The sequence below is a fragment of the Vespa velutina genome, chromosome 16 (assembly GCF_912470025.1).
Source record: "Vespa velutina chromosome 16, iVesVel2.1, whole genome shotgun sequence".
Classification (NCBI taxonomy): Eukaryota; Metazoa; Arthropoda; class Insecta; order Hymenoptera; family Vespidae; genus Vespa; species Vespa velutina.
In genome coordinates, this window is record NC_062203.1 from 415,926 (window position 1) to 440,986 (window position 25,061).

At 32.0% G+C, this 25,061-nt stretch overlaps 7 protein-coding genes across 20 annotated transcripts; 4 read left to right on the forward strand and 3 right to left on the reverse strand.

Annotated features, from left to right (window-relative positions):
• The first annotated feature begins 133 nt into the window (after nt 1-133).
• Nucleotides 134-3,261, forward strand: LOC124954817. Of its 4 annotated transcripts, none has more exons than XM_047508334.1 (5): nt 134-290; nt 383-441; nt 1,056-1,243; nt 1,457-1,621; nt 1,747-3,261. In XM_047508334.1, exons 3-5 carry the CDS (start codon nt 1,114-1,116, stop codon nt 1,899-1,901), a joined length of 450 nt encoding a protein of 149 aa, XP_047364290.1. In that variant the 5' UTR covers nt 134-290; nt 383-441; nt 1,056-1,113; the 3' UTR covers nt 1,902-3,261. The 4 variants fall into 4 exon arrangements, with proteins under 4 accessions (XP_047364290.1, XP_047364287.1, XP_047364288.1 ...); XM_047508331.1 differs by lacking the exons at nt 134-290; nt 383-441 and adding exons at nt 450-700; nt 849-996 and having other exon boundaries at nt 1,085-1,243; XM_047508332.1 differs by lacking the exons at nt 134-290; nt 383-441 and adding an exon at nt 450-700.
• On the reverse strand, nt 1,967-5,509 carry LOC124954811 (glycine--tRNA ligase). 2 transcript variants are annotated; one of them, XM_047508319.1, is made up of 5 exons: nt 4,903-5,509; nt 4,514-4,807; nt 2,701-4,384; nt 2,402-2,589; nt 1,967-2,312 (listed from the first exon to the last, which is right to left on the reverse strand). In XM_047508319.1, exons 2-5 carry the CDS (start codon nt 4,754-4,756, stop codon nt 2,202-2,204), a joined length of 2,226 nt encoding a protein of 741 aa, XP_047364275.1. In that variant the 5' UTR covers nt 4,757-4,807; nt 4,903-5,509; the 3' UTR covers nt 1,967-2,201. The 2 variants fall into 2 exon arrangements, with proteins under 2 accessions (XP_047364275.1, XP_047364274.1); XM_047508318.1 differs by having other exon boundaries at nt 4,514-5,509.
• Nucleotides 5,510-6,350: 841 nt separating this feature from the next.
• On the reverse strand, nt 6,351-19,023 carry LOC124954808. Of its 9 annotated transcripts, XM_047508298.1 has the most exons (8): nt 18,506-19,012; nt 17,354-17,911; nt 11,483-17,253; nt 10,792-11,406; nt 10,545-10,701; nt 10,090-10,464; nt 8,602-10,002; nt 6,351-8,507 (listed from the first exon to the last, which is right to left on the reverse strand). In XM_047508298.1, exons 2-8 carry the CDS (start codon nt 17,751-17,753, stop codon nt 8,257-8,259), a joined length of 8,970 nt encoding a protein of 2,989 aa, XP_047364254.1. In that variant the 5' UTR covers nt 17,754-17,911; nt 18,506-19,012; the 3' UTR covers nt 6,351-8,256. The 9 variants fall into 9 exon arrangements, with proteins under 9 accessions (XP_047364254.1, XP_047364252.1, XP_047364253.1 ...); XM_047508296.1 differs by having other exon boundaries at nt 10,545-11,406; nt 18,586-19,011; XM_047508297.1 differs by having other exon boundaries at nt 10,090-10,461; nt 10,545-11,406; nt 18,506-19,011.
• A 423-nt stretch (nt 19,024-19,446) lies between these two features.
• LOC124954822 (transcription elongation factor 1 homolog) lies at nt 19,447-20,285 on the reverse strand. The gene is made up of 2 exons (XM_047508346.1): nt 19,969-20,285; nt 19,447-19,894 (listed from the first exon to the last, which is right to left on the reverse strand). The coding sequence occupies exons 1-2, from the start codon at nt 20,082-20,084 to the stop codon at nt 19,762-19,764; spliced, it is 249 nt and encodes an 82-aa protein (XP_047364302.1). The 5' UTR covers nt 20,085-20,285; the 3' UTR covers nt 19,447-19,761.
• A 250-nt stretch (nt 20,286-20,535) lies between these two features.
• On the forward strand, nt 20,536-21,201 carry LOC124954821 (EKC/KEOPS complex subunit Lage3). Of its 2 annotated transcripts, none has more exons than XM_047508344.1 (3): nt 20,536-20,688; nt 20,770-20,898; nt 20,971-21,201. In XM_047508344.1, exons 1-3 carry the CDS (start codon nt 20,672-20,674, stop codon nt 21,095-21,097), a joined length of 273 nt encoding a protein of 90 aa, XP_047364300.1. In that variant the 5' UTR covers nt 20,536-20,671; the 3' UTR covers nt 21,098-21,201. The 2 variants fall into 2 exon arrangements, with proteins under 2 accessions (XP_047364300.1, XP_047364301.1); XM_047508345.1 differs by having other exon boundaries at nt 20,582-20,688; nt 20,784-20,898.
• Nucleotides 21,197-22,469, forward strand: LOC124954819 (phosphatidylinositol N-acetylglucosaminyltransferase subunit P). Its single transcript, XM_047508339.1, has one exon. It carries the CDS (start codon nt 21,197-21,199, stop codon nt 21,596-21,598), a length of 402 nt encoding a protein of 133 aa, XP_047364295.1. The 3' UTR covers nt 21,599-22,469.
• A 366-nt stretch (nt 22,470-22,835) lies between these two features.
• LOC124954815 (F-box only protein 22-like) lies at nt 22,836-24,834 on the forward strand. The gene is made up of 5 exons (XM_047508326.1): nt 22,836-23,413; nt 23,509-23,699; nt 23,765-24,089; nt 24,181-24,563; nt 24,639-24,834. The coding sequence occupies exons 1-5, from the start codon at nt 23,235-23,237 to the stop codon at nt 24,710-24,712; spliced, it is 1,152 nt and encodes a 383-aa protein (XP_047364282.1). The 5' UTR covers nt 22,836-23,234; the 3' UTR covers nt 24,713-24,834.
• The last annotated feature ends 227 nt before the right edge of the window (nt 24,835-25,061 follow it).

A 25,061-nucleotide genomic window follows, 5' to 3' on the forward strand; every position in this document is an offset into this window, starting at 1 on the left:
AACGTGCAGATAGCGCTGTCATTCAGAACAGCCAATGGGAACACATTTCCCTAAACTTGTCCATTATTCGTTATTAATGTCATGGCGGTGCATTCAAAAGAAAGAAGAAAATTTTATCGATTATTAAGAAATCTTGGAAGCTATAAAAACAGAATGAATTGTATTTATTTGTCTTGCAATTACTATCTATAATCGAAGAACACGATGATCTGTGAAGAGCTAGTTAAATTAAATACTCTAGACATCGTTGCTCGAAAGAAACTAATTGATAAATTGGAAAAAATTATACTGTAAGTATAAGTAATAAATATTGCAAATATAATTCTTATAAAATTCTGATCATAATAATGTATTTGTTTGTATGTGTAAATTTTATGTGCAGTAAACAGAATACACTAGAAACTCTTTGTCTGGAAAACTTATCATTGACAAGAGTAGAAGGTATACGATTGATTTCAGCTTTATATAATTCTCGTAAAACTATGAAGTATTTGTATTGTTGGCGTGCATTTAAAAGAAAAGAAGGACCTTTATTAATTGATACTCGAAATGTCACGGGATCAGGACTCTATACAGACAAGATTCCTAGGAAATGCGACTGGTTTCGTCTGATTGGTTGTTTAGAATCATTGAATACTTTATCTGTGAATTATGCATATATAGCAACACCTACAGGAGATCTTCTTGTTAATCTAGCAATGTGTGTATATCTTCTTGGTAATAACGAAGATAAACAAGCTGTCCAAATTGATCATAATCAATAATTTGTTTTAGCATTAACTTTACAAATTTTACATAAAGTTTTTAATGAATAAATGTAAATTATTTAGTCACTTTCTCGATGATAGGATTTTAGGATCTAAATGGCAATGGTTGCAATTGCTGTGCTTAGAGGAAGAAATTCCAAATGAAGTTAATCCGAATGATGGCGTTGGTGGCTATAGAATACCTGATATTGCTTGGATGAAAGCATGTCTTTGGGCACCTGCTTTAAAAGTTCAATATGTTTTCAGTAACGAATTCATCCTTCAATTCATATTTTCTTTTTGTTTTAGAATACAATAGACATAACCATGATTTACAGTTGGTTTGCCAGAGTACGATAGACACAAAATGTTCTTTTCCCGCCACACACCAATGCATACATTTGCACTTTCCAGTGACATTGATTTACGATTTCGACAACCTTGGTTTCTCGATTGCACGATCAAAAGTCTCTACACTTGGTACTCAAAAACTCTTGGTAATGTATTTTAATTTATTTACGTAAAAATTGTTTAGTTATTTCTTATATGTAAATTCATTTTCTCCGTAAATAATTCAAATTTGCTTTTGTAAGACTTTATCACGCCATGTTGCTCCGACATTGTGATTTTGTTCAAATTGTAATATTTGTAGCTATAATGAATTTACAAATTATTTTTTTATAACATATATATTTAATAAAATTGTTTAGTATCTTTGAACTTACAATTGTGGCATCAACGGGATAATTTAGATTCCCAATTGAAGAATCTCTTCCTACGATTACCAGCATTACGAACTTTTGAATTTAGGGGGGAAATTCGAATGCTTGCAACTTTATGTGCTATGTGTTGTCAGGTGCGAGCTCGAAAGTGTAGTAAGTATCTGCAACATTATATTTTTATTATTTTCCAAAAATATTATGCATTCTCTAAACATGCCCTCTTATCACTCATGAACTAAGATTTTATAAGTAGGACATCACATTTTTATATTTTTCAGATGTTAATCATGTCAATATACATTTACAAAAAGTTATACACCATGAAATAAATAACAATGATTTCGTTAAAGGGGTTCAATGTTTATTAATATGTTTTAAAAAAGATTTTTCTGAAATGAATGTTATATTCAAAATTGATTTTTACGTCTCTTAATTAAATTATTTGTCTCAAATTACATATAGGTTATATATATATATACAAAATAAAACAAACATATATATAAATTTGCAGATATAATTATTTATTATTAATATTGTGATTTCTCGAAAACATTATAAAAGTAAATGCTATCTTTAAATATCTTCAAATAAAACTTGTATGAAAATGCAGATATTCATAGTTTAGATTCAATATGTACAAGATCTTAGATTTTTTCAGATCTTATAACACAATTGTTTGAACAATTAAATATAATTTGCAAATAAATTATTATTTAGAGCGTTCTCATTGTATTTATTCAGTAGTAGATTCTTGTTGTTCAAATTTAGGGTATTTTGCTTCGACTTCTGCCCAAGTAATCTTTCCATTTGAAAGATCCCTAATTATATTAGGAAGTTCATCCAACTAAAATTATAAAAAACATTTTATAAGTATAAAATATATATATATATAAATTAATTTAAAAGTATATTTTAAATAATATACATATATACCATTATTCTAACTTGCCCAGTACTATCTCTTTCTCTAAGAGTAGCACTGTGCGGTTCTTTTAAAGTATCAAAATCTACAGTTATACCAAATGGTATTGCAATCTCATCTGTGCGAGCGTATCTACGACCAATACTGCCAGAAGAATCATCCACCTTATGTGATACATCAGCTTTAGTAAGATTTTGAGCTAAAATTTGTATTATAAATTTAAAAACAATTTTCTGTAATATTTGAAATCTGTTTTATTATAGATTTAAAACAATTTATATGTAATATTTGAAATCTGTTTTATACTTACACAATTCCTTCACAAATGGTACAAAGTCATCATGTCCACTCAAAGGTAATACTGAACACTTTAATGGTGCAATAATTGGTGGTAAACTGAAATACGTTCGTTTTTCATCTTCTTCTCTTGCTCTAAAATTATGTTCGAAGAGAGCGTACATGATACGGCCAATACCAAAAGATGGTTCTATTACTGAAGGCACAATTTCTTCAACATGAACAGTCTTTTGATATCTTTTTACTTCTATCATATCTTTTGTAATTTTTACAGAGGAATCATTAGAAAGTTTCAATTCACTATCACCTTTATTATTAATATCTTTTTCTAAACTTTCAATATTATTTATTTTTAAATTAGCCAATGCATCTTGGACAGTTTTACTATCTTTTTTAAATGTTTTACCAATAAGAACTTTATTAGGTACCACTTCACAAACATCTACAGTTTTTGGAGATGGTAACTTCTTTTCTGCTACTAATTTAACTCCTGTAGCTTTAGTATGCTGTGTAAGATCATATGCTGATCGATCAGCACAACCTACACATTCTATCCACCCATAAGATGTGAGACATTCTGCGTCCCAGCAATCACAAGCATAATGAGCCATTTCATTGCCCATGTGTTGTCGGAAACGTAATCTTTTTTCATCAATACCAACCTTTAATAAAAACAAGTAAATCCTAGCCATAAAATATCCTAATGTTTCATTTGCTACAAGACCACTAGACACTGCTTCTCCTATAGTAATAGATTGTGCGCTTTTCCCATCCATCTGATTACATGCTGAATATAATAACATACTTATATCTTTAACTGTTTCAAATTTAGGATGTCTCTTATCAATAGGATCACAAAAGTGTTCAATTTCTGCCATGGTAAATTCTCTGACTCTGATAAGACCTGATCTTGGCGATATCTCATTTCTAAAAGCATTCCCAATTTGTGCAGCAGCAAATGGTAATTTTTCTTGATTAAATGCAAATAATCTTTTAAAATTCACAAAAATCCCTTGAGCAGTTTCAGGCCTTAAATAACCTTTTACTAATCCTGAAGGACCAATTTGAGTCCCAAACATTAAGTTAAATTCAATTGGTTCAGTTAAGTCATTGTTAGAAATAGGAGATTTCATATTGTATTTATTCATTATTTCAGCCATTTCATCTTTAGTCATTCCATCTAATTTAATTATAATATCTCTACATTCTGCACGTGTATTCTCATCGGTCTTCTTGTCACTAGCTACTTTCTCTAAATGAGCTTTAATTAAATGATCCAATCTAAAACATTCGCCAGTTTTTACATCTTTTACCATAAGATCTGCAAATCTTTCAACATGTCCCGATGCTTTCAATACCGGTTCAGGTGTTAAAATAGAACAATCTACTTCTAACATCTGTTCTTCTAATACAAAAAATTTCCTCCATGCATTTATTAAATTTGTCTTCATGGCACAGCCCATAGGACCAAAATCAAATTGTCCAGTAACCCCACCATAAATTGCAAAAGACTGATCTAAATAAAATCTACGTTTTAATAAATCCTCCATTCTTGATCTATCAAACGTTATAATATCGGACATAAGTAACATTTCTTTATCTTCTAATAACTTCTTACGAAGTTTGAGTTCTGCCACTGCTTTTTTAACATCTAATTCTGGTGCTCCATCGGCTTTTAATTTACGTACAAGATCACCCTAAAATTAAAAAAAGAAACCATATGTTATAATTATAATATCAGTTTAAACGATACATTTGATTTTATTACACGAATATGAATTTTTTGTTGTAAAACGACGATTATAAAAAATATCCATATGGAATACCTGTTCCTTGACACTTGCACGAAGCGGTGCTAGAACTTCTTCGACTTTTGGATCTGTCATATTTGCTGGAATTTGTAATTTTACTTTTCTATGTTTTTTATTAGAACCCCAATTACAGAAATTGGTTAATCTTTTGGTAAATGTAAAGTTTCTAATAGGTAATTTGTTGTAACAAACACGTGTATAATTCTGTCCTTTCACGATCTTATTTGCGAATTGTAAGCTATATGACAAAAGCCGCATTCGTACTATTATTACACATCGATATGTTGAAAGACCATGTGGTTCTAAAACCTATAATACAACAAACGACAAAGTACCTTTAATTATTACGGCACTGCAATATGATGCAAGTATAAAATAATATATAAAAATAATGTGAATATCACTTTTCTGTGATTGTTTATGAATTAAAGTATTTAATTGTCAATCACAATGACCGAATTGTTAGATGAAAATATAATTGCACGGAATAATTTGTTCATGTATGAGTATGCAGAGTAATTCGTCATTGAAATTTATATTATCAACCAAAAATTACGCCTGTTCTCATTGTTCACGTAAACTATTTGCAAAAGCAGAGATGATGAACAGCCTTAACTTTGCTGTATCTTCATGCTCGCTTTGACGTAATTGTGGCGCGAAATTTAAATATGATTCAAAAGAGATGTAATTATGTTTGAAGAACTTAATACTTTTCAAGTAACATGAATATTATGTAACGGTATGAATATTATGTGGAAATTATTTACGGTATTATATACAAATAGATGTCTCGTAAGATAATGTTATAAAAGGTATAAACATCACATATTTATTTACACATGCTACATTCATTATTCAGATAGCCAATTTCCTATCGTTTGTTAAACAATTAGAACAAAAAGAGAAAAATATTAGAAAAGAAACATCTTTCTATAATCTTGAATAATTTTATTTTTTTAATTTTTTTTTTTTTTTTTTTTTTTTTTTTATACACTATAGCATGGTTTATAGAAAAATTACAATCGAGAAAGAAAAACTTGTAAAAAATTATGAGATAATTGTGATATTTTTCCTATCAATATATTTATTATAACTTTTCAATAAACCCCGCTTGCGTATAATATATTTAATATTATAATATGCACAGATGAGAGGTGTGTATTTCAGAGCAAGTCCACCGCACATTAGTTGCCTGCAGACGCATTGACTGTATAATGATTTTCTTTACTTAAATCATATAAATTCTGACACCTAAGTGTAATATTCACTTATATTCTAAATATTTGCATACATTATACAATAATTCAATTCAAATGGATTTACTGCTCAAATATAAGGGTTAATATCATAAAAATAAGAATATACAAAGGCTTTTTTGTTTTTTTTCTTTTTTTTTTTCTTTTTTTTTTTTTTTTAGTATAACAATAGTATGATCAAAAACAATATTTATCAGTGTAAACAATTTATTTTACATAAGAGCAATACTCTGACATCAAAAAAAAAAAAAAAAAAGAAAAGCAATAATAATGGATAATGTATAATAATAAATAAAGTATGAAACGTAAATAATGGATATTTACAAGTATGTAAATGGCAAAAAAGCTATAACAGAGGCAGAATAATTGCTTCTCCTTTGTAAATATACTTTTTATAAGTTCTAAAATAGATTCTGTCACTTGTTTGTTAAAGGTGCACCTTGTATGAGTGTCGTGTTATGCAATACCTGTACACTTAGAACCTATGAAACATACCACCATACATATAAGAAACTCATAAGGTGCTGTCACTTTAGAAATATCAACCACGTGACAGATTCAATCAGAAACACGTACCAATAATATATGTAGCATGAATGCTTACTTTGCTATAATAATTCGTCTATAATTTTCAGAAGGGTTGGCCATGATAAACGCCAATGCGGCTCTTACATAGTACTTGGAAAATTGATGAGAAATCTCGTAGTCATACTTCCGATTAACTTACACTACCGTAAATGCATAATTTCGATTCGTCTATGATCGCGAAGCATTGTTAATGAGACTTCTCTTTTTCTATTTATTTCACGTAAAAATTAAAAGATCAGTTTTATCTCTAAACAAATTAGCTTATAATCAAAAATTTGATATACGAGAATATGACGGAATATCACAGTTCCGAGTTTGAAGAGCCGCTTGAGAAAATCATGGCATTTCCTGTATTTTTTTTCTTTTTTTTTTTTTTTTTCTTTTTTTTTTAAACCTATCCCAAGATAGTCATTAAGTCATTAACTGTAAGACATTCTAGTTAACAACAATCCTACATACTACTGTAAGATTATCTATTTAAGAAATCGCAACGTTTAGTATTAATATGAAGTCATATACAACTTGCTAAGGATGCTGTAAACTGTATACTGATTGCTAAACGTTTCAAGTGAATACTGTACGTATAATGTACGTAAAAAGAGTCAAAGATGACACGTAGATCCAGCACATGTTGCACTTGCGAAGACTAATTTCATGGAATAATTAGTAAAGATCATATGAATAAAAATTGTAATGCACAATTCGCGTAACTTATTTTATGGAAGTGTGATGCATGTTGCAAACTGACTCGTGAAACACACGAAATTACCTTAGACAATGTGTCGTATAATAACATCAATGCTTTGCAAAATAGTTTAAAGAGATTTCATTTAAGATGTAATATTGCATGATGCAATAATAATTATAACGATTCTAAATTTTACAATACATAAATTGGACAGTTTGCAACTATTCATTACTCTTCGCACGTTAATATATACGGAGGAACAGTCAGTTTTCAAATCTTGTAGTTTTTTTCAATATTGAAAGAAGACTATTTAAAAAGATGGAATGCTGTGGTGTGGATTTCACAATGTGTTCGCATAATATGCTGATACTTGTATCCTTTTAAATAGCAAATACTATTGTTTAGAGAATAAATTTTTGTCTGTATATATGGAGTATATGAAAATGATTTGTATAGAGTGTGTACGTGCATAATGCTAACTGATAGTATACAGCGTTCCTTTCTCTTTCATTATGTTATTCTTTCTGTGATGGAAACATATTTCAATTTCTTAGTGTCATCTGTAATTACAATCCAACACATTACCATTGTTATTAAAAAACCTTACAGCTGCCAAAATTTTTGTAATAAACATAAAATATCGTTAGTACACGAAATAATTTGATCATAAGTTTAATCAGAATGATTGTAGATGCTAATCCTGTAAATAATATAATTATTTGCGATTGACAATTGACTTTCTGTATTTTAAAAATATTCGAAAATTACCTGTGTTTTGCAAAGCTGGTTATATTAATATAAACTAAAAAATCAGCATTATCAAATTACAAATTATAAATAATCGTAATATTTTATGAAACTGCAGATGATCAAACATAAAAGTGATTCTTACACTCTTATAGACATTAATAGATTAGTTAAACAAACGCATCGTAGAATTGTATGAAGGTTAAAGTATTTTAAACATTTTAACAAATTGCACAGTTAAAAGTTTTAACGGCGATTATCGTTTCATCCTTTTAGATATAGAATTAGTGTTTTAGACACAATTTTCTTTTTTCAATTGTATTCCTTAATACAATATTTTGTAACTAATTATTTACATCGATGCGTTTTACAGCTTCAGTCTATTAAGCTATTGATCTGAAACCCGACAGCCTTCAAATCCATATAACATATGACATCCCACGAAATTATTAAAATAATTACGCTATAAATCGAACATTCTACTGGGCTGGTGGTTGTGGTTCACTGGGCATGTTTGGATTAGGATATGGTGAAAGAAACGAATAATTTGGATAAGGTGGAGGAGGATGAGGAAAGGGTGGATAATAATTAGGAGGGTGTGAAGAGGGAGGTGCATAGCCCCTATGCATATACGGATCTGCCGGTGGAGGTGGACCATGGAATGCCGAGTACATACGAGCGTATTCGGTGTTGTATGTCGGTCCACCGTAAGCCGGATATCCTGGTGCTCCTACGTTATATATTTAAAATTAGTATAATATTTAATATAGATATTTTTATGTCCTTTAAAAATATAATAATATATTGAGTTTTATAAAACTTACCACCTGGTGGATAAGCAGCAGTAGATCCCGGAGCTGGAGGATAATGTTGCGAATATGGATCATACGGTCCAGGTGGATAAGGTCCAGGATAACGAGTACTCGTGGGATGACTGAACGCAGTAGGTATATGTGTTTCGTCTCTACTTAAGACAGTAGCTACTGTTGTTGTAACAGTTGTCTCTGTAGCTTTAGATTCAGTTGTATTTCCTAATGTTTTGGCAGTTGTACTAGGTACTTGAGAATATACAGTAGGTACATTCATCATCGCCCGATCTTCCATAGGCTTTACTGCATCCGATTGTGACTTTGTATCCACTGGCAGTCGAGGATTTGTCGTGTGAGCCGGGACGCCAGGAAAATATGTCCCATAAGGGCTGGGTAATGAACGTGATCTCGGATCTGTATAGTCGTAGTACCTTGGATACTGAGCATAAGGATAACCTTGTGGAAGATTAGCAGGATCTCCTTGAACTGCTGCTTCGCGTACACATGGTTCTATTATTTTTGGTGTTGTTGTAGTGTTTGTTCCGGTACATACAGACGTAACGGACATACTGGATGTTTCTATAACATTTTTAGGTGCATCTGTACTTCTCAGTAGAGAAGGTGTCGATGGTACTCGCATAGCTGATGATACTGGTTGCGGCGTTAATAATGGTTGCAGTGGTACGGAAGTAGAAGGTGCTGGATGTGATTGTTCTTCTATTATAATATCATCGTTAGTTGCAGTATCACGTTTTTCATTTTGGTTAGAAAATGGATTATTAAAACTCGTTATAGCGTCTACTTTCGTAGACTCTTTCTCTTCTGGGTGTGAACATTGTTTATCTACTTTCGCCGATAATTCTGACTCTGACTGATCGTGTTGCGTTTGAACACTTTGTGCGCTAGTTACATTATCAGGTATATAAACCTGTGTACCCTCCTCAGAAGACTTTTGTACAGTAGAATCTGTATCTGAATTAGAAATACGATTATGAGTGGCAGGACTATAATCTGTATTTGAACTAACTTCAGCGACTACGTCCTCTAATCTAACTTCCTCGACTCTCTGTTCTGTTCTCACTTGTCCATCAGAAGAATTAGAATTTTCGCCAAGAGTAGAATGATCAACGGGCTCTTGTTTGACTTTTGGTAATCTTGATAAAGAAACCTGATTAGTTAGATTAACTTGATTTAAATAAGGTTTAGCAGCTGCAGTTGCAACAGGTTTTGGTCTCTTTGAAATTTCTTTATCTGCAAATGGCCTATAACCAGGTCCACTTCCGGATTTATTGGAAATTGGTCGTCCACTAGTCTGATTGCCTGTTGATGATTTCGGTATTATAGAAATTGCTGAATTATTTCTTAATGGGAAGCTAACCTCGGGTTTAGAGTTCCTCTGAACCATAGAGGATAGACCTAAGATCATATAATTTACAATTATATCAGTTCGTCCATGTAAAATACAAATAAATACTTGGAAGATTTGTGAACAGAACAACTTACCCTTTTTAGGCTCTTCTTCTCGTTTCTGTTGGTTCAATTTAAGAGCAGTTCTAATTGCAATGATTTTACCAGATTCAAGTTGCATATAGATTCCTTTAGGACTTTTTAATACCATCACACGTTGTCCTGCTTTCAATACAATGCTTCCTTTGTCTGGTGAATTAGTTGGTATAACTACATCCAAGGGTAATGTCATCTCCTGTGCGCTCATTCCTTGTCTCTGCCATACTTCTGCAGGTATCCACCTACTTCCAGTTACACTTCGGGAACCTAAACTTTCAGCACCACGTTGTTGCATCGGTCTCACAGAAGCTACTGGTTTTGATGTGGTACCAGTGTCGCCACCACGAATAGCTCTAATTTGTAAACCTCCTGCTACATATAAAATCATGTAGTAGATAAATTATTTCCCTACATTTGATTAATTTAATCTAAATTACAAAATGATCCTTTACCTCTCGTTGCCGTATTTCCTGGAACATAATTGTAACTTGGTCTAGAACAATTAGCAGCCATTTTCTCAAGTTCATAACCACGACGAGCCAATCGTTTTTCCGCTTGACTAAGCTTCTTATCCTTTCGATCTACCAAAAGACTTTCATGATGGAATGGCTGTTTGGTAAGAAGAGAAGAATGACATTCTAATACACGATGCATAACTTCGTCTGAGTAACTATCTTTTGTTTGAGAAAAATCTTGTACTTGACTATCTTCCTCCCAATCCCAAGACAACGTAGTTGCATCTTTAAGAGATAAATGTGCATCAGGATTGCATTGATCAACAACACGGTCAGCCATTCCTTGTTTGCTTATTTGTCTATCATAAATTTTTCTTTCAAGACAATTGTCCGTCACTAATCGATAAACAAAGCAAGGCTTTTGCTGCCCATATCTATACACTCTACATACAGCTTGCGTGTCGTGACAAGGATTCCAAGAAGCATCAAATACGATTGCACGATTTGCTCCAACGAGATTGATACCCAATGAACCGGCACGCGTTGATACCAAAAAGAGATGTATTTTTGGATTATTATTAAATTCATTGATAAGTTTTTCTCTTTCTAACGCACTAGTACTTCCGTCTAGTCTATAATAATTAACATTTTTTATCCAAGCATCCGTTTGACCGTCTGGATATTTCAAACTGTTTCTGGATAAGAAGTCTTCTATGAGATTCAATGTAAATAATGATTGGGAAAATGCTAAGACGCGATCTCCTAAACGTATCGCTTCTTCTAATATACAGAAAAAAAGAGTCATTTTTGCGGACGCATCAATTAGTCCAGGTACATAGCCTTTCATTAATTCCGTCGCCTAAAATAATATCGTACAATTATTAAACAGTTTTAATTAAACAATTAAATCATATGTTATGTATATATATATTTACCCAATCATATGGTATTCCAGGATCTTCTCTTCCTCCTGGAGAACTTTTGCATTCTTTTTCTTCATCCTTTGTAAGGATTTCGTCATCCGACTTATCATCTTTATCTTTTTCTAATAATTCTTCTTTCTCTTTTTCTTCTTCCTTAGATAAATCAACCTGACTTAATCGAGGACTGTGAGATGGTCCAAGTCCTTGTACTGACCTAGGTCCTGGAGTTGTAGAATTTGGACAATTGGCTTCTGTGTTATAGCTCGATTTATTAGAAAGATTACTCTGATGCATGGACTGATTTGGGATTATATTAGATGGCATATCCTTATTGCTTTTATCACAAGCACCAGCATTTTGTATATGAGGACCCATATTTGCTTGAGAAGTTTTAGGATCGTCAGAGCGAGTATTTACATCGGTATTATGATTTCCTGCATAATCATAAGACTGATTAGAATAGCTTTGTGAAGGGAAATAATTATTCTGAAACCTATTTACATTAGGATCTCTGTAATATGTATCATTGCATTGATCCGTCCGAAATGGTTGTCCAGAATAATCACGTTGCCAATATGGATCATCAGGTCCTTTTATTTGTCCAACCTGACTTTGATGTGAACCATCAGAAGGATAAGTTGACAAAATGGGATTCTGCGTTTGTGTTTGATTAGGCGGATAATTAGTCGTAGAATTTGCAGATGTGGTTCCACCTTGACGATCGTTCGGAAATTCGTGAGGTGCGCTTGTTGATGTATAATTTTGCGATTGCTGCTGATTATCGTTTCGTGGATAAAGTTGGTCATTTTGATTTAAAGTTGAATTCTGTGACTGTTGATTTTGAGAATAAGATAATGTCTGATTTTGAGGTTGAGAAATTTGTCCTTGTTGTGCTGTATTGTATCTATGAGTAGAGTTTTGTGATGTTGATCCTTGATGATTAGTAGTATATCCATGATTCTGATTAGGTGGAGCAGCTGGTTGTTGACTTTGCTGTGGAGGTGGATATGTAGACGATGAATTTTGTGAAGTTGATGATGGTACAAGATGAGGATATCCATGCATAGAATTCGATGTGCTTGCATTGGGTCCTTGTTGATCGGACGAATAGGCATGTACTTGATTCGAAATATTAGTACTGGGTGCTGTTTGACTTTGTGGATATGTAGCATTTTGTGGTACATTGATTTGATTTGATGCTGGAGGATATCCACGCATTTGATTCTGTGAAATGGGAGCTTGATTTTGTTGATTTGTCATATATCCATGAGATTGATTTTGTGGTATTGAATTTGAAGTTTGTTGGTTGAAATTAAGAGGTGTTTGTGGAGCAGAATTAGGATTCACTTGTGTTGGATAGCCATGCTGTTGATTCTGATGTGGCATTGCTTGTGTTTGCTGATTTCCATAACCATGAGATGAATTCTGTAATCCAAGATTTTGGTTTGGTTGATTTGGAGAAAAGCCACGACTTTGATTAGATGGTGGATTCTGTCCTTGTTGATTCGAAAGATATCCTCCAGTTTGTGGTGGAGGTCCTGCATTCTGATTTCCTTGATTAGGAGTATATCCTAGAGCAGAAGTTTGTAAAGGTTGATTATCATTTCGTGTATATATAGGATTCGTTTGTCCAGCAGCATTGCCATAATTCTGAGCTTGATTTTGCGGAGCATAAGGCGAATATTCAGGAACGGGTATATTATTAGATTGATTAGGTAATTGAGCCTGAAAGGCAGAGGTCTGATTTGAGACTTGAGAATAATTATTAGGCCCTTGATTTACCGATGTTCCGTAATTACGTCCTTGATCAGGATATGATGTATATGGTTGACGTGGATATATTCCAGATGTTTCATAATTATTTCCTTGATTTTGATCGGGACGAAAATCCGAATTAGGTGGTCCCGAAGGATATCTTTGTGGATGATTAACAGATTGATCATTTGGTGGTATATAATTTTGTGACTGATTGTTATATCCTTGTGCAGAATTATAATTAGTATTTTGTGTATATGTTGGAAAGGGTTGATTTCCATATCTTTGTTGACCTTGATTGTTATAGAATTCATTATATTCCCCGTGATTATTATCATTTCTGTAATATGTATTTTGATCGTTCGAACGATAATTTTGATACCCAGGATAAGGTGCCTGTGACATAGAATTTGAATATCCTGAATTATTCGTAGGCATAGAATAATTGGTATAATTATTCTGTTTTGTATTAGAATGTGTACTGTCTCCTTCCGTATTATCAACATTGGACGAAGAAGGATTAGGTTGTACACTTGCTGCAGGCTTATTTTTTATAGTTGTATTTGTTTTCTTCCCTTTCTTAGATTCTCCTTTTGACTGACGAGCTTTTGATCGTTTTCCACCAGGTATTAATTTTTCTCCTATTGTTTCTTCTAAGTCTAAATCATCCTCTTCGTTTGCTTGACGTTTTCTAAGAAAGTAATATAATATATCTGGGTGATTCCAAATTTTGCAACAAACAGCAAAGGCTTTCAAAGGATTTGGAACTGCTCGTGTTTTAACAACTTGATTCATAAAAGTATCATAGAGTTTACGTTGATGTGGTGTCATTCTAACAAGAAGAATATATTCCTCTTTACGTGGCAATGACACTTGGAGTACCGAATGTGATCTTCTCTGTACAAAACCTTCTAACAGAGCATGCAGCACATGTGCTCGATATCGCATTAAGCGAATATCTTGTGGTGTAGAATCAATACACTGACCATTTTGAATTGGTCTTTCGAACATATTACAAAATTCACTTTTAGTTCCTAAATAATTAGGTCTTACAAAATCAACCATACACCAATACTCAAGGAGATTATTTTGTAATGGATAACCAGTTAATACAATCCTTCGTTTTGTACGCATTTGTTTTAGAGCCATACTAATACTAGCATGAGAATTTTTTATGCGGTGTCCTTCATCGCAAATAACTAAATCTGGACCAGGACTAACTAATGCAGAATGCATCTCATCCAATAAACCTTTGTTTTTGTCTTCTTCTTCAACATCGACCGTATCTTTAAAGGGCTGACCTCGTTTTCGTTTTGCTTTGTTTGGTTTTTTCATAGATAATTGCCTATATAATTCATATCCGATTAATAAAACACCACCTCCTGTTTGCCATTCTTGAATAACTTTAGCTCTAGCTGTCATAGTTTTGTGCGAATCATTCAAAATATGTAAACGAAAATGTCTTGGTCTTAATTCCATACCAATAGGAGCATCCACCATATAGGTTGTTTTGACTTTTTCTATATTCTTTTTATCTTCTCCTATTTCTTCTTTAGTTGTACCTTCTTCTTTTTTTATTGTGTCTTCTGGTTCTCTCTTCACATTAATTTCTGTATTTTGATGTAAAATATTCTCTTTCTTTGGCTCATGATCCAAATCTTGCCGAGATTGATTCGTATAATTGGGAAAAGTATTTGGAGGATTATTATAGTTCGAATAAATTGGTCCAGACGGATGATTATTGGGATACATAGGCCCAGAATTTCTATTCTCCATATCTGAGAACATTGTTCCTTGTGATTGATTTTCCATAGTAGTATACATGTTAGAATTCTGATTTTCCATACCAAATTTAGGTGGAGGTAAATTGGGTGGAGGCAAATTGGGTGGAGGCAAATTGGGTGGAGGTAAATTTGGTGGAGGTAAATTTGGTGGAGGTAAATTTGGTGGAGGTAAATTTGGTGGAGGTAAATTTGGTGGAGGTAAATTTGGTGGAGCTAAATTTGGTGGAGGCAAATTTGGTGGAGGTAAATTTGGTGGAGGTAAATTGGGTGGGGGTAAATTGGGAGGAGGTAAATTGGGAGGAGGTAAATTGGGAGGAGGTAAATTGGGAGGAGGTAAATTGGGAGGAGGTAAATTGGGAGGAGGTAAATTGGATGGAGGTAAATTAGGTGGTGGTATATTCAATGGTGATATATTTGGTGGAGGTATATTTGGTCTACCTTGCATGGCATGACAATTTAATTCTGGTTTCATAGGATCAAAATTAGGTATAGAGTTTGGATTAGTATTATACATTGAAGATTGAGTAATATCGCCGGGATAGTTTGGATTGATACGTGGATGATGATCCGGCATTGTTTTACCTAACATACTGTCCTGAACATAACTTGACATCATATGATTTTCATATCCTTGATGAGTATATGGATTTTCTGACATAATATTTAAGGACTGTGGTACATTTTCTTGTCCATAGCGATGAGCAGATTCCGTACTTATAGGCCTGGATATGTTTGACATATCACTTTGGCTACCACATTCTTCTTTAATTTCTGACTTAGATTCCATTTCAGATTCTGACTTTATATTCGTAATTTTATTATTCTTTTCCATGGATGTAGGATCTTCATATGGTAACCACATATTAAATTCAGCCAACCAATTTTGTAAAGTATTAATAGGCATAATGCAAAGTACAGTCTTGGCAGTGGTACACCGAAAAAAAATGTCACAAAAACTAGCTACTTGAAGTGTTTTACCCAAGCCCATACTATGTGCCAATATACACCCAAATCCAGAACTAGTTTTGTACCTCTCAATGCTTTCAACAATATTATCATATAGAAAACGTATACCACCGATTTGATGTGGCTTAATGATACGTGCTACCTGAGGAGCTAAAAACACATCTGGCTCGATCTCAGGATGCCCTACATTGATTAAGACTCTACCATGTTCATCTGGAATGTTGTATCTATCATTTGTATGCATGCCTGAATTAGATGGATCATCTTCATTGTCAGTTTCTTCTTCTCCGCTAGGATCACTTAGTACTATGCAATCGTCGTCTGAACTTTCGCTAGAACTAGATATTGTTACTACATCTTTACCTTTTGCTACTTTTTGAGATTTAGGGCCACTTGACATTTTTCGTGCCAGATGCATATGTTTCTCACGCAATGCTTCTTCTGCTTCAATATCAGATACATCAGAATCAGAATAATATTCTGGTCTATCAATAGGTTCTTTTTTAGGAACCACGGGTGAGATGCTTACAGAAGGTGTCATCATTCTTATTCTTTGTTGTAACATAGTTGGACCAACAGAACGATTTGGTACTCGTGATATAGATGTCTGAGCATTTGGGTAAACACCTCTACCCTTTTGCCAACGTGTTCCTTCTATGGATTTTCTTTGAATCTGTCCAGACTGTAGATTAGAACCTGTTTGAGATCCTGTTCCTGAACTCGAATTTACTTTCAATAGTACAGTATTAGGTAAACGAACTTGAGTAGACGAAGATGATAATGATGAGGAGGATGATTGGGAAATTGTAGTTCCTGCCTGATTTTGTTTACCTTGTAAGAGACTAATCACTCTGGTTTGTGTTTTATTATTTTGACGATTAATTGTCATTTGACGTTGTACTTCTCGAATTATCCTTTGTTGTTCTTGTACTCGTCGCAAACGTTCCATTTCTTGTCGTTGAGCCGATAATGTGGCTTCGTCAAGTTGAGTTTCATCCATAACCTCACGGATATTTCTTCTCATATTTGCTAACTTTTTCTCTGCTTTTGTTTCGCATTCTGATGTGGACTCTTCAGTACCATCATCTTTTTTTTGTTTCTTTTTTACATTTTCAGAATGTTCAGAATCTCCATGCCTCTTATTACCATCTATCCCATCTTCTGCTCCAGAATGAGATCCTGTTTTCTCATTATCCACACTTTCGTCATCTGTATCCTTGGAAATAGGTTTTCCAAGTAAGTCAGCTTCAGATACCTCTTGCCCTTCAATCGGCGCCCCTTTTTTAAAAATAGAATCAGAGATTTAATTTATATTTAAATATATAATCTTTTTTGTCCAATTTTACTATTGTAATATTGTATTAAGTTCAATACAAACCTTCCAATGGTAAAGTATCCAAAATATTAACTGGTTCTTCGTCATCTTCTTCGGCCGGACAATGACTTTGCCTCTCAGAATCTACCCTCACACCGATCTGAGAATCGATTGTTTCGTCCAGATCCATGTCGTCTCCTGAACCTTCTGAATGTATTTCTTCTATTTCTTCCGTATGCAGGGCACCATGCTTCTTTTCTTGTTCCCCGTCGGATGATTCCCCACTGGACTCTTCGGAGCTCTCCTCGTTAGCCGTCTGTGGTTCTGCATTATTCATATTTGTATTTGTCGAAGGTTCATTCTGAACTGCTGCTTCATTAGATTTAGGGCCCCCACGAGGTGTCACACGTTCAATAGTGACATCCCCAATACGCGTTAAAAAGCTGTCCAAACTATTAGACATGATGTGCAAAATCTAGTAAATCAGGATATATATATCCCCTCAAAATATCATACCAAATCATGGAATGTCTTAACACTTTTGTACACAACACTGTGACAACTGTGACGTTTATATTTGTCTCTTACATTGTTCATTCATAATTTTCTATTCCCTTATACCTGTAATAATACATACTTTCTATGGTCTCCATTATTATATACTTATCTTTGATATTGTATAAATATTTATTCCTCTCTATGAAATATGTTGGAGAAATTATTATGAATGGTATAAATGGCATATACTGGAAATAAAGGTACAATACCCTAATGTAAAAACATTCTGAAAAGTAGTAAATAGAAAGATAGTACTTTATATTATCTTTATTTGACAACAACTTTTTTCTATCAATTCGTATAGGCGAATATGTTTAAATCAGTTTTGGAAAGTGCCTAATGGACACACGCTCGTTAAATGCTTTGACCCCCGCGAGAACATTGGCGACAATCAAACAGTTTATGATGCCTGGTATTGGGGTTAGAACATATCTTTACGAAGGTGCATAGAAAATGATACCGATATAATCGGAATCTTAAACGCGATGAGACATTCATAATGGTATTTGAGTTAATTGAAATATAAGAACTGTCAAACGTACAGAAGGAAAGCCAGGCAGTTCAGAAAAGTGTTTGTGTTTTTTAAGTATGCAACTCGTTTAAGAGCTATCAAGAAATCCCTTTGTATAATGATTGATTTAAAAGAAAATCTCTTACGATCCTGTTGCTGTTCGTGAGTTAAGAAGTGACCATTTAATTAGTCGTTAATTGTAGATGAAAAATTGACACACACATACACGGCTCCGATGGACGCCATAGCGTCGTTGTTCGCCGCTCGACGATCGCGGTTCTCCGGCAAACGCGTTTGAGAATCAGCAAACGAATCTGGTATCCCGTCTAATTACGTCTGAGCTCTTCCACGTCGGCATTTTAAAATTCGGCCCGCCCGGATGGCGGACGATCACGAGGTTATCGAAATCTTTAAACGACAAAAGCGAAACTTCAAGCACGTTCGCACGCGTCGCTCTTGCCTTTACGCGGCATTTTTTTCCACGTACTTTTTCTAGTGAGCGTATTCCTCTCGATCGAACGCCATCTTGACTGCGCCAGAATACCATCATTCTATGGAGAGAGAGCTATTGCGAGAGAACAGTCCCTTGATTCCTATTACATTTCTAACATTTTTTTTTTTTTTATTTCCATTCTCTCTCTCTCTCTCTCTCTCTCTCTCTCTCTCTCCCTCTTTTCATCTTTCCGTACGCTGTTACTTAACATTTTTTGCCATATCATTGCTACATATATAAATTAATCATTACTTTATATATAAAAGGAAAAGGAACAAAAATGAAGGAAAGAAAAAAAGAAAAGCTATTTGCCGAAATCTTGAATAATTCTCTTTATTTTTGTTCATTTGAAAAAAAAAAAAGAGAAAAAAAAAAAAGAAAAAAGGGGGAAAGAAAAAAGAAAAAAAAAAAAAAAAAAGAAAAAAGAAAAAAAAGATCGACCTTTAGGGTTAGACAAAATGCAATAAGAAGAGTTTTATATTTTGTTCATTTTATAGAATACATTGATATACGTAATATACTTTTTTTTTTTTTTTTTTTTTTTTTTTTTTTTTTTTTTTTTTGACATAAATCTATGTAAAAATATATCAGAAAGTCATTTCATTTTGTTTATATTACTAAAACATTTAAAAAATCTTAAAGATTTTAAAGATAGTCTCATTACAATTATCTTACAGATATACTCTTCTACCATTAAGATTAATATTGGAATATATATAGTTGTATAATATTTACATATAACATGACAATTACAAAACTAGGAAAAATACTGGTTTGCACATCGTGAATACTTCTCGATTGAGTTCCTGACATTATTATATGAAAATATAATGCAAGTATTCCGAATAATATATAAACTAATATAAAACATTTTAATTAAATTTCTCCTTACATATAAATTAAAATATATTAATTTGCACTTTCACATGCATCGATCCAATCGTTATATACATCTAATGGCTCGGATAGAAGATTTATTGTTGTTTGAAAATCTTCTAAGCAAACTCTGCATGTAATTCTTGCTGTACTCCGAGATTTATCCCTAAAAATGAATGAAAATTGTTATAAGGAAATACAACTTGATATAAATATTATTTATAATTAAAATAATCTTACATTTTAACATCACATGATTTCTCGTGATTACAAAAAGGACAATTAAATTGTGTGTCCAACGGTTGTATAGCTTTCTTTTTACTCGGTGGCTTTCGTTTACTCTTCCTGCGTCCCATTTTGATTTATACTTTTTAGAAAATGTACTACGTAATGTTTTTTTTACATACGTAATTATTTATACGATTGCTTGGTTATGTTGTCTTCTATATTCACCACGTGAAGCGTCACAGATAAATGAAAAATTTTCGTCGAGAAGAAATGGGCTTACCTACTTGTGCTATTCTCGATTGTCCCCACTCAGGTGTTTTATTTGGTATAATTTCAAGTATAAGAAATCACAAGAACAGTATACGTCGAATACTTTAGGATCGATACACAATCGTATGAATAAAAGTAGTTGTAAAACAACGCTTAACAAATGTTGAATAGTGTTAATATGATGAAATAAATTAACAAAATAAGTTATAATTTTAATTCATTTGATTAAAAATTTATGATTATATGATTTAGTTAATAATTAACAAAAAGTTATGTAAAAACATGAATCCACATATCGAGTATCTTCTCTAACCATTGATTGTTTCATGATATAACAAGCTGCATTGAAAACTTGCTTTGAAAATGTGCACACGTGATTATCCCGCCATCTTTATTTAGTTTTGTTTAGTTTAGTTAGACGTCAGTTGTTCTAATAACATTTGCGATGAATGATTATAAAGTGTATGTATCTTTATATATAACTTTCAATTAAATAGAAATATTGCATAAATACATAATATTTATAAATTAAATATTCAATAGAGAATTCTCGATAGCATTTGCAACGACAAGAGAAGCGGATGTTGTTTACCAAGTACTCAGAGTAGATAAGGAACCTCCAAGATCTGGTGTTATTAAAAAAATAGAACAGAAAGACAATCAATTACAAATGTACGTGATATACATTATTCAATTTTATATTTTAGCGATTAAATTTGTATTCATATAATATTACACTTTCAGATCATTTTCCAGTACAGAAGTACGTAAACTTCGCGTTGGCATTACGTCTTTCTTTGACAGTTTAACCTTAGTTACAGAAACTATACAACAATTTGGACCACCAGAACCTATGTACGATTATTATTAGTTTCTAATATACTTGGTTTAAATATAAGAATTGTTTGTCTGTTTATGTATTAAAAAAAAAAAAAAAAAAAAAAAAAAAAAAAAAAAAAAAAAAAAAAGGATGGAGCATACGCCTGCACCATATGTTCCTAGAGCAGTTTATGGATATGCTATGTACATTGGATCTAACTTACTTTTTTTACTTTATCTCATATGGTCCATAGTACCTGATAACATTTTAAAAGACTACTTAGGTTTATCTTATTATCCATCCAAATATTGGGCTATTGCAATTCCTATTTGGGCTTTAACAGCTCTCGCTACATTTGCATTTATCATTTATCCTGCTATGAATTTATTAATGACTCCTGATATAGATGATATTAGAACCATTACTGATAATTATGCGCAACATGGAAAAGAAACTATTCCTGGTGGTATACCCACTGTTTCGGATATACCAATAACAGAAGTTTGTAGACAATTATATTTATCTGAAGAAACTAAACTTAAGTATAATTAAAATACTTTTATATGTTCATACATAAATTTCAATTAAGGAGATTTATTAAAGAATCATTATAGAAAATATATTAAATACAATTTAACTCTTTGCGGTCGTATTAAATTTAGACATGGGTATCGTACTGGTCGGAATTAATTTCCGTTGAGAACGAGCAGTGATAGATAATATGCAAGATTATGAAGGATAAACAAACTTTAGATATATATATATATATTTACATAATAATATATTTTAATGTTATATTGTTATATAAAAATTATATTTTATAATTCTTCATTCGTGTGGTAACTTTCAAAAGAGTCTCCAACATGAAGTCCTGATTTTCGACTGTCACAAAAATAATTAGATATTTCTGTTTGAACATGTAGAACAATTTTTGCTTTTTATGTTTTGACAGTGCCATACAATACATGTAGTTTCTCATTAAGCCTTTCCTCTTTATCTGAGGACGATGGTCTTTCTGATTTTGAAGATGCTACAAATTACCTACAAGTTGTTCCAACATAAAATGTTCCATATATTCTTATTCCAATAGCATTTCATATTAGGAACTGGTATAGTACCCATGTTAAGGATTACGCCCAAAAAAGGCCTTAATTCTTCTTTCATCGAATCGACCCAATTGTTTTCTACGTTGATCCATTAGATAAATTCTGCTGTTCCATTTTATTTTTAGCATATTTATTTGTTTCTAATAGAATTTTTTCAAGCAGTGAAAGAAGAGTCTGAAAAAAGCGATAGGTTCCGTAAAATGAACAGTTACATTAGGTTCAATAATTTTATGTCCCGTTGAAAAATGAATTTTTGATTGCGACTGATCTTTGTACGTAACTAATCTCCAGGTAATAAATTCATCCATACTACTGTTCTCATTTTCGTCATTTTCTTCTACTTCACTAATTGTCTCGCTTGTCGCTTTAATGGAATTATATCGCTATCAGAATTAGTACTAACGTTATTATCACTTTCTATATCAGAGTCAGTATTGAAGGAGTCAAAAAACAAAAAAAAAAAAAAAAAAAAAAAAAAGAAAAAAAACTTCATCGCTATTTTCATTTTGCCATTTTGGAGTATTATTTTAAAAATATCTTAAGAAGCGAGAATGGCTAATTACAGTAATTACAGTTAAACACAATTCGTAAAATATTACTAAATATTGATGAAAGTTTTTTACATACACTATTTGTATCATTGACAAACTAGATTTGTAGATATTACGTGAATTATTGACAATATGTAACACGTATCTACAAAATCTTTTACAGATTATTCATGTTTGTATAATTTACAGTTTTCGACAAGAAATAACTAATAAACGAATGTTGAATTTAATTAAGTAGTGAACCATCTACTTGGAAATCGGCCTTAAGATTGCGTCTGTCCCTGGAATGTTTGTGATACACCGTAGAATAATAAATATCGCTTTTCGTAAAATTTATTTGTTTGACATAAGGTTTACATCAAAACTATACAAGTTTGATTTATATTCATTTGTTTATAATATACATTCATGAAATTAATCATACTTTGACAAGCAATTAAAATTATATCGTTTGATATAATATTGTTTATAATATTTGTTTGATTAATCAAGATTGAAATAAATATATTTTTATATTGAATATCATTGTGAATGGAGCAATTACGTAAAAGGACTCATGTTGGAAGAAGTAAAGAAAAAAATGAAGATGAAAATACTAAGGATCATAAAAACATTTTCAAATCATGGCAAAAGTTAACCTACGACGTATTGTGTATTATTTTTAAATATTTAAATGGTTTGGATTTGTCTAATGCGTCACAGGTTTGCAGGTATAATTATAACAGGCATTTATAACATACGATAATGAAAAGTCTATTTGGAAAATAAAGATTGTACATATTGAAAGATTTTTCCATAATTATAGATCTTGGTTGGAAGTGGCAAATAGTGAAAAAAGAACGAGAGGTCCGTCGTGCATTATAAAAAATAAAAGAAAATCGAGATATATGGTTTTTACTTGGGAACGCTTAAAACAAGAAATTATAGAATGTTCAACAGTTAAACCTAGTTTAACTGTTTTTTTTACTGTTGGAAGTGAAGATCCACTTTCAGAAAGTACGTTTAATTACATACTGATTCATGAAATGAATTGTTACTTAGGGTAGTTTGATTTTTTTAAGGATGCCATTGTGATAATTTACCATCTAATTGTGATTCGATATCATTGAACACCTACGGCGTTGTAATAAATAATACAGAATCCGAAGAAGACAGTCACAACATTGTATCCATGTTTTTTCCGGAAGTACCTAATATAAAAATTTCAACGATTACTTTTAATGCGTACGATTGGAAGAACTTGAAAGAAACATATTGCAATCAGTTAAAAAATGAATTTGAGACACCCTTCAATAACGATTGTCGTAAAACCAGTTGTTTGATCTTATTGTGCGATTGGAGTGGTCGTTCTATAGCACTAAGTCTATTGAAATCATCCAAAAATTGGTAATATTTCTAATATTTATTATACAAAGTTTTACATTCATGAAGATTGTACAATTGTATTTATAAATATCTAGAATTTCTTTTTATATAGGTTACCGAACAAAAGAGCTTCTATATGGGGTGGGATTGCTAAAAATTTATCAGTTTGTACTTCTATAAATAATGCACGTGTATGTAAAAACAGTGCGAATTGCGTTGCCATTATAATAAATGGTATACAAATGCGAATATGTTCTATACTTTTGGATGCAAATTGTAATACTAAAGAAAGGGTTGAAGATAAATTAAGGACTTTTAAAGACAGTGTACAATTGAAAAAACATTCTATAGGATTCATGTTCGCTTGTTGTGTACGTGGTACGAATACATTTAAGGAACGTAATGTAGAATCAACTATATTTAAAGGATTTTTTCCAAGAGTGCCATTAGTTGGATGTTTTGGCGATGGAGAGTTTGGAAAAAAACTTATAAATGGTTCGTAAAATGTCTATAAAAAGGAAATTGATTTAGAAATATCTGTAAAATTATTTGTTTCTATGATTGTTTCAGAAACGTGTAGAAAAAAACGTATCAAATGGTATAACTCTGAGTCTACAGCATTCATGATACTCACATATAATTAAATACATAATGGAAATGGTGATTGATGTTATTATTAAGCATATATATATATAACTCTTGTCGATATTTGAACGAAATGTACATAGAGCATTTTAATAATAAAATATGTGAAAAGAGAAAGAAAGTATATCTATATATATACATATATATATATATATATATATATATATATAGATTCAGATTTTGAAGTATCACAAAAAACGAAATTTCTAGTACATGAATGGAAATCTATTTCATAGATTAGGAAAATTCAACTCTTAGTGAACATATGATTTTGACATTGTCAAGTAAATTAGCTTTCAGTATATATCTCAGCTTTTTCCATTTATATTTCTTCGCATTAAATGATTA